Source organism: Myotis brandtii, unplaced genomic scaffold (genome assembly GCF_000412655.1).
Source record: "Myotis brandtii unplaced genomic scaffold, ASM41265v1 scaffold350, whole genome shotgun sequence".
Taxonomy (NCBI): domain Eukaryota; kingdom Metazoa; phylum Chordata; class Mammalia; order Chiroptera; family Vespertilionidae; genus Myotis; species Myotis brandtii.
The window spans coordinates 2603279-2615380 of record NW_005363468.1 but is presented as its reverse complement, the minus strand read 5'-3'; the positions used below and the strand labels follow the sequence as shown (position 1 = coordinate 2615380).

At 41.1% G+C, this 12102-nt stretch overlaps 1 protein-coding gene across 8 annotated transcripts in view; it reads right to left on the bottom strand.

The window, feature by feature from the left end:
- Positions 1-2446: 2446 nt before the first annotated feature.
- Positions 2447-12102, bottom strand: part of TBC1D4 (TBC1 domain family, member 4) — a 79956-nt gene continuing 70300 nt past the window's right edge. For all 8 annotated transcript variants that reach the window (XM_014544087.1, XM_014544088.1, XM_014544089.1 and 5 more), the window contains 4 exons: positions 9382-9541; positions 8484-8653; positions 6518-6694; positions 2447-3072 (listed from right to left, as the gene is read on the bottom strand). In XM_014544087.1, the coding sequence (XP_014399573.1) occupies positions 2839-3072; positions 6518-6694; positions 8484-8653; positions 9382-9541 (741 nt within the window). In that variant the 3' untranslated portion in view covers positions 2447-2838. The remainder of the gene's footprint in view (positions 3073-6517; positions 6695-8483; positions 8654-9381; positions 9542-12102) is intronic.

Below are 12102 nucleotides of genomic sequence, written 5' to 3'. Positions count from 1 at the left end.
AATCAAAAAATGTACTTTCTTGCCCTTGCTCCGTGGTTGGCAAACTGCGGCTCGTGAGCCACATGCGGCTCTTTGGCCCCTTCAGTGTGGCTCTTCCACAAAATACCACGTGTGGGCACACACGTACAGTGTGATTGAAATCGCAGAAGTCGTTATTTTGTGGAAGAGCCGGTATTTTGTGGAAGAGCCACATTGAAGGGGCCAAAGAGCCACGTGTGGCTCGTGAGCCACGGTTTGCCAAGCCGCAGTTTGCCGACCACTGCCCTAGCTGGTTTGGCTCAGTGGATTGAGCGTCGGCCTGCGGACTGAAGGGTCCCAGGTTCGATTCCAGTCAAGGGCACATGCCTGGGTTGCAGGCTTGATCCCCAGTAGGGGATATGCAGGAAGCAGCTGATCAATGATTCTCTCTCATCATTGATGTTTCTATCGCTCTCCCCTTCTCCCTCTACCTTCTCTAAAATCAATAAAAATAATATTTTTTAAAATGCACTTTCTCTCTCTCCCTTGCTATTTATGAGGAGCATAGACAACAAAAGAGTAGAATGCAAATCAGTCAGTGTGGTTGACTTTTTCTTTCTATCTTCATCAGCCAAAGGCTCCATTGGACAAGAAGTTGAAAATTGGTAACCAGCAATGTACTTCCACAAATGTTTCTAAAAATTATCTTTGTTGTCTCTGATTCTATTAAAAAGAATTCTCTCCTATTACAAACAAAAGTAAAACAAGTAAGCCAAGGAAACGGAAGCGATGTATTTATTGGAAATGAACTAGACATTACATACACCCGATGCAGATACGATGAAGATGTAACAATGCATGAAGCGTAATTGATGCAACGTTTACAAAATCACAAAAGAAAAGGAAATCCATTTTCAAAAGAAATAGTGTATCCAAGACACCTCAGTCTCTGACCACCATAATACAACTCATGTCACTGCCTCTGAACATCCAGAATAAAATTTCCTTTAAACTGAACAAAAGTTTCTCTTCCCAACTTGAAGATTCCTTGGCTCTCACACACATCAGGCAATTTTCATCACCAGCAAGTAACAGAAGGTTATTTTTCATATTCCTCATAGGAAAAAAAAATCTCTCCTACAAGTAGAGACATTTTGGGGAAAATTGAGCAGCAAATCAGTTGGTGGCCCCAATTGAATGGGGTATATAGAATCAGCATTTCCTAGAACCTAGAAATTACATTACCTTGACTAATAAGCTTTCATTTTCTTGTAAGGAACTGCCTGGATTAGGGAGCATGCTATGCTGATTGGTAACAGGAGTCAGTACAATTATACTGGGGAACAGTGTGAAGGGGGCTTTTCATCTGCTCATCAAGGTTGTCCAAAACCTTTAGAGCTTGACTCTTCTACTCTATGATATAGTGTAGCTTGTGTATATACCAAACTCCCTTCGAAGAGAATTATCCCAGACCATCCGTGATAATATTAGTACTGCAGAAAGCAGTAATGATCAATGCTGTTTGGAAAGGCAAAAAGGCACCCACTTCCAGAGGCACCGTCACAGAATCTTCTCTGAAACGGAGAACTGCCTGTGTGCTTTAAACATCGCTTCCCTTCCAAGCACCTACCATACCAGAACGTCGTGCAATACACCGTCCGTGGCCCCAGTGCAGGGGTATGGGTTTCAGATGGGCTTTCTGTTACCATACCAGAACGTCGTGCAATACACCGTCCGTGGCTGAGAAAACTGGGCGCCCCAACGCAGGGGTATGGGTTTCAGATGGGCTTTCTGCGCTTTCCCCTTTCCTTCCAACACACTTCATCAGCTTGTTTTATACGTTTGACGGTTCCCACACATGTTCACATGGAAGGAAGAGATGATTGTGAGCTGATTACATTCTATCAATTGTCCAAATAAAGTGTCTGAACATAGCCTGTCATTTAGCAAACCAGCCATGATTGCGTTTCCTTGTCCTTCATTTAAGGTAGAGAGAAGTAACAGCTCCCACATTTTGGTGGGGAAATGGCAAATCCTGTCACCACTGTGGCACCAAGTAAAGGGGAGACAAATGTGGGAGTGATTTAAATAAAAAGGGGGGAAAACTGTTCAGGTCCTAAGTTAAAACTCAGAGGCCTGATATTTTTAGTTTGAGTTACAATGCTGGTCTAATTTGCTAGAAAATTAGCAATGTTCTCTTCCACCGTGAACCGGGCGGGTAGACTCAGCCTTGCCTTTTCAGGCACATCAAAGGTGCTGCCCGAGCAGCCTCAAAATGCATGTAGACTAACATGCCGGTTGGCACAAAGCAGGCTGGGGAGAAAGGTCCCCGAAAATTTTCCTGGGAAAAACCACAGGAGCGTGACTGACAATCAGTCATCTTCCTGGTATAGACACATATCAAGTCACAAATGTTTCCCCACACACACACACCACTGAGTGAAACATGCTGTTCTTTGGAGAAAAAAATACATTCATTTTTTTCAAGTATATCTCAATAGACAAAGATTCACTAGCTTTGTTTCACTACAAAGATGAGATGATTTCGCATGTGTCTAAGGGGAACTTGACCGTAACTTCCCTTTGGTGTGGATTTCATGAAGTTTTGATTTTAAAAATTGCTCTAAATATACATGGACTCCTTTTGTCCCGAAGTGTGAATTCTTGATGTCCATTTTCTATATGTACATAGTCTACAACAACAGAAATTAGTCCACCTATGCCCAATGGCTTAGGGTTGGCAAACTCTGGTGAGAGTGAGGCCCACTGGCGGGGGCTGGGGCTGGGGCTGGGGCTCAGCCAGGACGCGGTCCACCCTCAGTGTCTTGCCCAGCGCAGCCCGCAGCTCACAGACTGTCCGCAGCATCCTCCGAGCCCCGGCTACGCCTTGCCCCCAGCCTTGGCTTTGTGGTTGGGGTTGCAGGTCAGGTCTCTGAGCAGCGCCTCGCAGTCGGCCAGGGCATCGGCAGGCAGCAGCTTCCGGATCTGCTCCACTGTCTTCTGATAAGCCATCTTCTCTTGCTCCAGCGTCCGGACTAAAGACTTCATTTTGGTCTCTCTGGTCAAAAGATTTTCCAGGTTGGATTCCAAGGTCTGGATTTTAGCATGAGCTATCTGTTGTGAGGGAGAAGGGAGGAGAGATAAAATAAAAATCCTCCAAATAAAAAATGTGAAGACTCTGGTTTTTCATTGTAGCAGCAGCCAGACCTTATGTATATTAAGCAATCCTATCATATCTATATATAATTAAAAGCCTAAGTGACCATTACCACCAGTCGACCGAACGACCAGGTGCTATAACATGCACGGACCACCAGTGGGCAGATGCTCAATGCAGGAGCTGCTCCCTGGTGGTCAGTGTGCTCCCACAGCCAACCTCCGCAGTCCCTCCCCCTGGTCCACCAGCCCCGATCGGCCCTGATCAGGACTGGGCGAGACGGCCCTGATCAGGACTGGGCGAGACGGCCCTGATCACTGGTCAGGCTGAGGGACCCCACCCATGCATGAATTCGTGCACCAGGCCTCTAGTAACTTATAAAATAGTATGTGAAGCAGATACTCTGAAACTTTTCATGAAATGGAGATTTCATAGGTTTCTCAAAAAATATAACTATGGTACTAACAAAATACATCTCATTTCACTGAGCACACCAAAATTGCAACATTGTCATTAGTCCAAGTTGGAGAGGGTCCTCACTCCATACATTGGTGCTCCCCCAGAATGAGTGAGATCTGATGGAGAAACAGGAGATTCCTGACTGCCTTGGGGTGCTAAGAGGGACTTTTTACCAAATGGACATGCAGGGTTTTCTAAACACACTTAGAATCCTATCAGTTTTTATGGGTGTCAGCAGTACCCAGGTAACTTGGGAACCCAGACACAATGACAACATGAACTGTCAATGAAAAAGTTTGTTAACCATTAATGAAAATCATTATACTATAAAGCAGGTGCAAACACACCTCAACCTTGCTTTCTCCTCAGGCATGTCTACGGTAATGCCTAAGCAGACTCAAGATGCATGTAGACATACTCAATTAACTATCGTTGAAATATCCATGTAATCATGAACAATACCCCAACTGTTTATTTTTCTTTTCAAAAACAAACAACGTTGGCTCTTTTTTTTGAATAAGAAAAGGCATAAAATTTCCGATGGGCCAGAGCTAACGTAAGATGAAGTAAAGGAAGTTAGTGTTCCTCTTCTTGGGGAGCAGTTACGCTAGCATCCCCTTGTTTCTGAGCTGGTTCTCTCCTAGTTGGTCCAGAGGTTCACCAATAGAAGCAGACTGCAGTGGTCTCTAGTTTGGCAACAGGTACAGTGTTGGGAAATGAGTGATAAGCAGAAAGTAAGGAGCCATTAGCCACTGAAGCTCTAACTCAGTACTCATCTCCCTGCCCCCAGAAGGTGTGCCCTATAGCCTCCCCTCCACTGAATACTCTTAAGCCCAACCCCTCTGGGCTTGAATACACAGCACCATTATATAATTGCAGATGTGAAACTTTACTTTCCATTAAATTGCTCATTGCGGTTTATTTATAAACTAGAGGCCCGGTGCATGAAATTAGTGCACTCAGGGGGATCCCTCAGCCCAGCCTGCACCCTCTCGTAGTCTGGGAGCCCTCGGGGCCTAAGCCGTCATTTGGACATCCTTAGTGCTGCCGCAGAGGTGGGAGAGGCTCCCGCCACCGCCGCTGTGCTCACCAGCTGTGCGCCTGGATTCTGGCTGAGAGGCACTACCCCTGTGATAGTGCACTGACTACCAGGGGGCAACCCCTGTGTTGAGCATCTGCCCCCTGGTGTTCAGTGCGTGTCATAGAGACCGCTGTTCAGTCAATTTGCATATTAGCCTTTTATTATATTCTAGAGGCCCAGTGCACAAAATTCATGCATGGTGGGGGGGGTCCCTTAACCCGACCTGCACACTCTCCAATCTGGGACCCCTCAGGATCGGGCCTAAACTGGCAATCGCTCATCCCTCTCGCAATCTGGGACCACTGGCTCCTAACTGCTCGCCTGCCTGCCTGCCTGATTGCCCCTTTCCACCTCTGCCTGCCGACCTAATGCCCCTAACTGCTCCCCTGCTGGCCTGATCGTCCCTAACTGCCCTCCCCTGCCAGCCTGGTCGCCACTAAGTGCCCGCCCCTGCCGGCCTGATCCCCTAACTGCCTCTGCCTTGGCCCCTGCCACCATGGCTTTGTCCAGAGGATATCTGGAAGGATGCCCGGAAGATGTCTGGTCTAATTAGCATATTACCCTTTTATTAGTATAGATTATATATAATTTTGTATTCCCTCGTAATTATCAACGTCTTGATGGCAGGGATTATGCATTACACATTTTCATTCCATTTTCTCAAAGGTGTCTCCTGTTCTTTCCATTTCTGTGAGTTTTACTCTAGACCAGGGGTGGGCAAACTTTTTGGCTCGAGGGCCACAATGGGTTCTTAAACTGGACCGGAGGGCCGGAACAAAAGCATGGATGGAGTGTTTGTGTGAACTAATATAAATTCAAAGTAAACATCATTACATAAAAGGGTACGGTCTTTTTTTTTTTAGTTTTATTCATTTCAAACGGGCCGGATCCGGCCCGCGGGCCATAGTTTGCCCACGGCTGCTCTAGACAATTCTCATCATCTCCAATCAGACTTGTGCAAATGTTTTCTAGATGGTCTCCTGCCTTCTCTTCCCATTCTAACCTGCACCACTTTCTAAAACAATGGCTCAAACACTTGGAAAATGTTTCCCTCTCAACAGGATAAAAGTCATGCTCTTCTGCTTCACACGGAGAGTTATCTATAATTTCATCATGTTTATCCCATCGCTCCTCAACAGAAACCATAAACTGACACCAAGCTTACTCTGCTGCTGTGCCACATCCTCCTTATTTATACAAACCCTTCCACTCCTCGCTCCTTCCACCAACCATTCAGAGTTGGCTCAAGCCCCAAGTTCCATAGAGCATTCCCAGTTTCCCACATGTAACCTCTCCTTCCTTGAATTTAACCAAATACAATATGGGTCAAAATAACACCAACCATTCAGAGTTGGCTCAAGCCCCAAGTTCCACAGAGCATTCCCAGTTTCCCACTGTAACCTCTCCTTCCTTGAATTTAACCAAATACAGGATGGGTCAAAATAGGTTTATAGTTATGAGTATACAAAACACAGAGTTTGTTCTTGTATTATTATTTATTTTATTGGTTTCCATACAAGCAACTGTAAGCCTACTTTGGCTCCACCCTGTATGTGCAACACCCATTGGGTAGTTAACCAGATTATACTTTGAGTTGCCATTTAACTCTTTTGTGAGTGTACATTTCCTCTCTCAAGTGATAATTCAATTTGTATGTACATTTGTAGCCCCAGGGCACTTGGACATAGTCTGACACACTGTGGCCCATCGTCAGCAATGGTTCAATCCATGTCACATCCCTATTATTCCGGTATAGCTCTGTACAGGCAGGAGGCGTTCAAGCGTTTTTTGTGGGGGTTTTTTTGTTTGTCTGTTTTGTTTTGTTTGTTTGTTTGTTTTTGGTCAAATCTTTATCTCTTTACCTGCAGTTTTTCTAGGAGGTCCATGTTTTGCCTTTTCAGTTGGTTGTTGGCCCTCTCCAGCTTCTCCACAGGCTCACTGTCCTCACAGGCATAGGACGATTCCTGCAACTCATCCTGCAGCACGTGGTACTCCACCTCATAGGCATGCAACTGTTTAGAAATGTCCATCTCAAAAACCTGCCATGAAAACGCCACGGGTTAATCTGGTCTTCAGTATGTATACTTATATACAGCCTGTGTAGCTGGTGTATTTCATAGAGATGTCCAAATACTTGTTAATAAGGAATAGTATGGCACAGCAGGAATGTCAATGTAAGGAAAAATACATTATTTCTACACACATGAAACATTGTCATCATGAAGGCAAGATTACAATAAGTTAATGTTCAAAGATATTTGGTAACCAAAATACACACAATCTAGTAACTATCTCCCAACATGTAGCATACCAGAAAAACAACATTAGTTATCGAGTACCTCCTATCTATGTTAGAGATCATCTGTGCTGATCAGTAAGCAAAATTGCATCGAGTATTTCTATAATAATGACACCCAAAGCCCTTCTAATTATTTGTCAATGGGGCAGAAAGATCGTATACTACACATTCTGATCCATTTGCTAAGCCATGGTGAGCCTCTTAGGAGACATCTATGTATTCTATCACACAGAGAATCTTCAAAATTGTACACCCTGTGCACTGCACAGAGCTGCGGGGTTTAATCGGGCTGCCTCCCCTCTCCCATATTGCTGCCAAATAGGAAGACAGGTTATTTAGCAGTTAGAGGATAGGTAACCCCTCCTTAATCTAAACATGTGGGGGAAGGTGAGGCAGTCACTGCCTCTTAAGCATTGGTGTCTACACTAACATTGTGGAGAAAAAAGAGCCCACAAAGAATCGGACTTATCATTTTATAATCAGACTAGTGGCCCAGTGCACAAAATTTGTGCACGGGGGAGAGGGGGCTGTCCCTCAGCCCGGCCTGCACCCTCTCCAATCTGGGACCCCTCGGGGGCAGTCGGACATCCCCCTCACAATCCAGGACTGCTGGCTCCTAACTGCTTGCCTGTATGCCTGCCTAATTGCCCTTAACCCCTCTGTCTGCCAGCCTGATCGCCCCCTAACCACTCCCCTACCGGCCTGATTGATGCCTAACTGCTCCCCTGCCGGCCTGATCACCCCCAACTGCCCTCCCCTGCTGGCCTGATTACCCCCAAGGCTTTTATTAGTATAGATATACTCAAATCTAAGAATTTAAATGAGATTTTTAGACAATCTTATTATTCCTCTCAAACAAGTATCACTCTTTCCTTACTAGTGTGTATGGACACAATGGACTACATTGAGGCCTAACTGCTCCCCTGCCGGCCTGATCACCCCCAACTGCCCTCCCCTGCTGGCCTGATTACCCCCAAGGCTTTTATTAGTATAGATATACTCAAATCTAAGAATTTAAATGAGATTTTTAGACAATCTTATTATTCCTCTCAAACAAGTATCACTCTTTCCTTACTAGTGTGTATGGACACAATGGACTACTGTACAATCATTAAAAATGATGGTATGAGCTGTATTTATTGGCATGAAAGAATGTCTAATATTTTACAGATATTTTAATTAAGAATTAAGTTATGCATGTATAGTATAATTTCACTTATGTAAAAAATATACATATTTATATGTATATATAAGCAAAGGGAGATGTGTAAAAGGTAGTTTAAAAAGTTTTAAATTTCAAAGTGATAAGGTGAAGAGATTAAGCAGTACAAATTGGCAGTTATAGTCACACAGAAAATGTCATAATACATAAATTTCATGTTTCACTTCTAAATAGAATATAGCTGATCAAATAAAAACCATCTGTCAAGCAAAACTACATCTTTATGCTAAAACATTTAATATATAATTAGTAGAGGAAATTGCTTTATAATCTTGTTATCTTATTATTATCATGTTGTAAAGCATACCTGGGTGATAATTTTTTCCATTTCAGATGTATTCATATCAGGTAACGTGCTTTTAAGAAACTCAACAATATTTTCGAAGCTTTCACATTCCATTATAAGTGTTTCTTGGCTGTTCAGCAGGCTGAGTGCAACCTTAAATATAACCTCAGTTCCCTGAAGAAAAATAATATCTAAAAAAAGAGATAATTTTCATAATCAAATTATGCATCCACTATTGTAAATAGCATGCTATTGGTGTTAATAGTTTTGTGTGTTTTTTCTATTGTGGTTATTGTTTTAAATTACTGCAGCAAAACCACCAAATATTTTGCCAAAGAATAGTGGTCAAAATCACCTAGATTTAAAAACAAAAAATTTTTCAACAATAAAGATTTAAAAAATAATAATAAATAAAATAAAAACAAAAAATATGATGGAAACAACATACGTTTATTCTTCTTACTACAAGGTATCATCAAAATATCATCCTTAAATAGTTAGCGCTATAAAAATACATTAAAATATCCAGCTATATTGTGAAGTCAGCAACTGTTGTTTCCAGAGCACAAAACTGAAATTCAAAGTACTATATATTAACTATAGGCCCAGTGCACCAAAGTCGTGCACTCCAGAGGGTCCCTCAGCCCAGAAGTATACTCTGATTATTAGGTACAAATGAAAGTAAAGGCCCAATACAGCTCTCTCAAATACAGGAGCGGATTCTTCTTCTTTCCCTTGTAATATCAATTTTATTTAAGACCAATATGGTTTCAAATTACTCTCAGAACAGAGTCAGGCATGTTTATTCAATTCTACGAGCAATCTGCTATTCTGTATCACACATGATAAAGCAACTGGCTAGAAGTATATTCCTTTGGAATAAATAGCACTGTTCCATTTGCTCAGAGGCATCTCTTACCAAAAACTCTGGCTACAAATCCTAATGGAAATTGAGAGGCAAACAATGTGAGGAACCAGGGGGCAGCATAAAGACTGGGGCTGATTTCATTTTCTTCCAGGTGATTGTAGAGCTCTCTGTGATAGTCATGAAGGAGTCTGGACAGCTGGTACATTTGAATCTAAAGTTAATTTGGAGAAGAAAATAAAATGTTATGCATTTGTCTGAGGGTGCATAAAATACACGAAGTTTAATTTTATTGCTCTAATATTCAATGACAAATTCACCTATATTCTAATAAATAAAAGCAGTATTACTTTATTGTTATTGTTATTGTTATTGTTATGTTATGTTGATAGTTAAGTTCACTTAACTGAGGTCATAAAAGCAAGTCACAGGAAGGTCATCTAAGACTATTGGGCAAGTTTTACCATCATGTGTGTTTTGGTTTAACATACATATGGGAACTAGAGGCCTGGTGCATGAATTCGTGCATGGGTGGGTCCAGTGGGTGGCGGGGGAGTGGCCATGGGCAGTTGGCCGACAGCTGCCCCCTGATCAAACTTCCGGTGGAACTCCAGGTCGAGGGGACAATTTGCATATTAGCTTTTTATTATATAGGATAGTCATTTTTCCTCATGTAGATATTAATGTAGGAAGGTAATAACCAGAACTGTCCTGGTCCAGGACTCTAGTGGGAGGCCATTCTAACTTCAAGCCAGTCCCAGAAAAGCCTCCATTCTAAAGAATCTACCACATTCAGTTCAGAAGCAAAGCCTACTCTATTTGCTGGGCTCTGTGTCTGATTTATGATGGAGCTCTGGCCTACACCCACCAGGCAATAGACACTGCTAAGCTTAGCATGTTATGGAGTCAGAAGCTTTCGATGTGACTTCTAATGTCCAAGGTATTCCAACAGCTTATTTTTCATGACAAAGGGGATTAAAGCAAAATCTGCAGTCTCAATGTTTCTAGTAATAAAATAAGAAATTATTTCATGTGGTTACTGAGTTGATTACTGATATTTCAAAAAGATTATAAACACAACATATAGCAACTTTTAAACTTATGCCTGTAATAGCTAAAGATTAAGCAATAGCAAACAATAAACAAATTTGTGAATTGGGCTTTGATTTATATTTTTATCCATACAGTAACAGATTGAGTACTGGTTCCTTGATCAGTTATATCAGCTTAACATTTTGGTAAGAAATATAGACAATATCTTATAAAATCTAGCAGTCTTCTTTCACGAGAAGGTATCATCAAAATATCACCCTTAAATAGTTAGCTCTATAAAAATACATTAAAATATACAGCTATATTGTGAAGTTAGCAACTGTTGTTTCTAGAGCACAAAACTAAAATTCAAAATACTATATATAAATAAAGCAAATTATTTGTTTGATCTTTATAACACATATCTGTGGAAACTAAGGTTTGACACAAACTGTAAAAGGAAAGAAAAAGGCACAGGAAGTCATAGCTATAAAGTAAGAAGCTTAGCTACAGGCAAACATAAGATTTAAAAATGAGATTTTTATCTTACTAAGTCATATTGAAAAAATCCTATATTTCCCTTAGGCCATTTACAATTTATAAACTAGACATACTGAGTTATGTCAAGAGAAGTTATATCAAAGTACTTTGGTAGCACAAAAATCAGAGAAATCTAATTAGCAGAATAAAAAGAACACATAGCATCAAAAGCATTCTGTTCTTGTATAGTTATGATCATAATTCAGAAGCAATACTTCAATGTTTAATTTTTTAAAAAAAGAACCCTACTTTTTTCCTACATTCTAAACTAGGGGTGGAGAACATTCCATGAATATATATTTCCATTAAATTTATTTTGAAAAAGGCAAATAAAAGCAAAATTCATTCTTCTTTCAAAGGAAACTTTAATAATAAAATGCCATTTTCTAAGATAAATAATTCTTCCACTCTACCTTATAGATAACGTGGCAAATCTTCAGATGGAAGAGGGGAGATACAGGGATAGGTGAGAAGTGTGGGGCATAAGAAGATGGAAAAAAGTAGAGACCAAAGATTTTACATATGATGCTTTTAGACTCAAAACAATAAACTGCAGACACAAAAAAATGAGTCATAGTTAGAAGGGTCCTCAACTCCCTCCTCCTTTTACAGACAGAGCCTACAATACCCACGCTCACACTATGCAGGTATCAGAACCATACCAAGTGATCCCAAGCCCACTGCTGTTTCCACTTTTGAAATTCATATTGATTAGATAAAAAACACTTCTTGCTCTAGAAAGTGGAAAAGTGTTTATAGAGCAAAAAGATCTACTCTTCTAGAATAAGGTTCCCTATCTTGTGGCCTGTAAAAATGCTACCACCAAAAATGTTAAAACATCTTCATTTTCATTAGTACAGATTTAACAGATTTTTTGGCAATTGCAAGTCATATTAAATTAATACATAAATCCAATTTATATAAATTTTTATAATGTCAAATTGATGAGATATCCTATATACTAAAGATATAATATGCAAATGGCTGTTACATAACGACCAATCGCATAAATTAATACATAAATCCAATTTATATAAATTTTTATGTCAAATTGATGAGATATCCTATATACTAAATATGTAATATGCAAATGGCTGTTACATAACGACCAATTGCGTAGCAACCGGATCAGCAGGAAGGTGGGGCAGTGAGCTACAAGTGGGCGGTGGAAAGCTACAGGAGGGGGCAGGGCAGCAAGCTAAG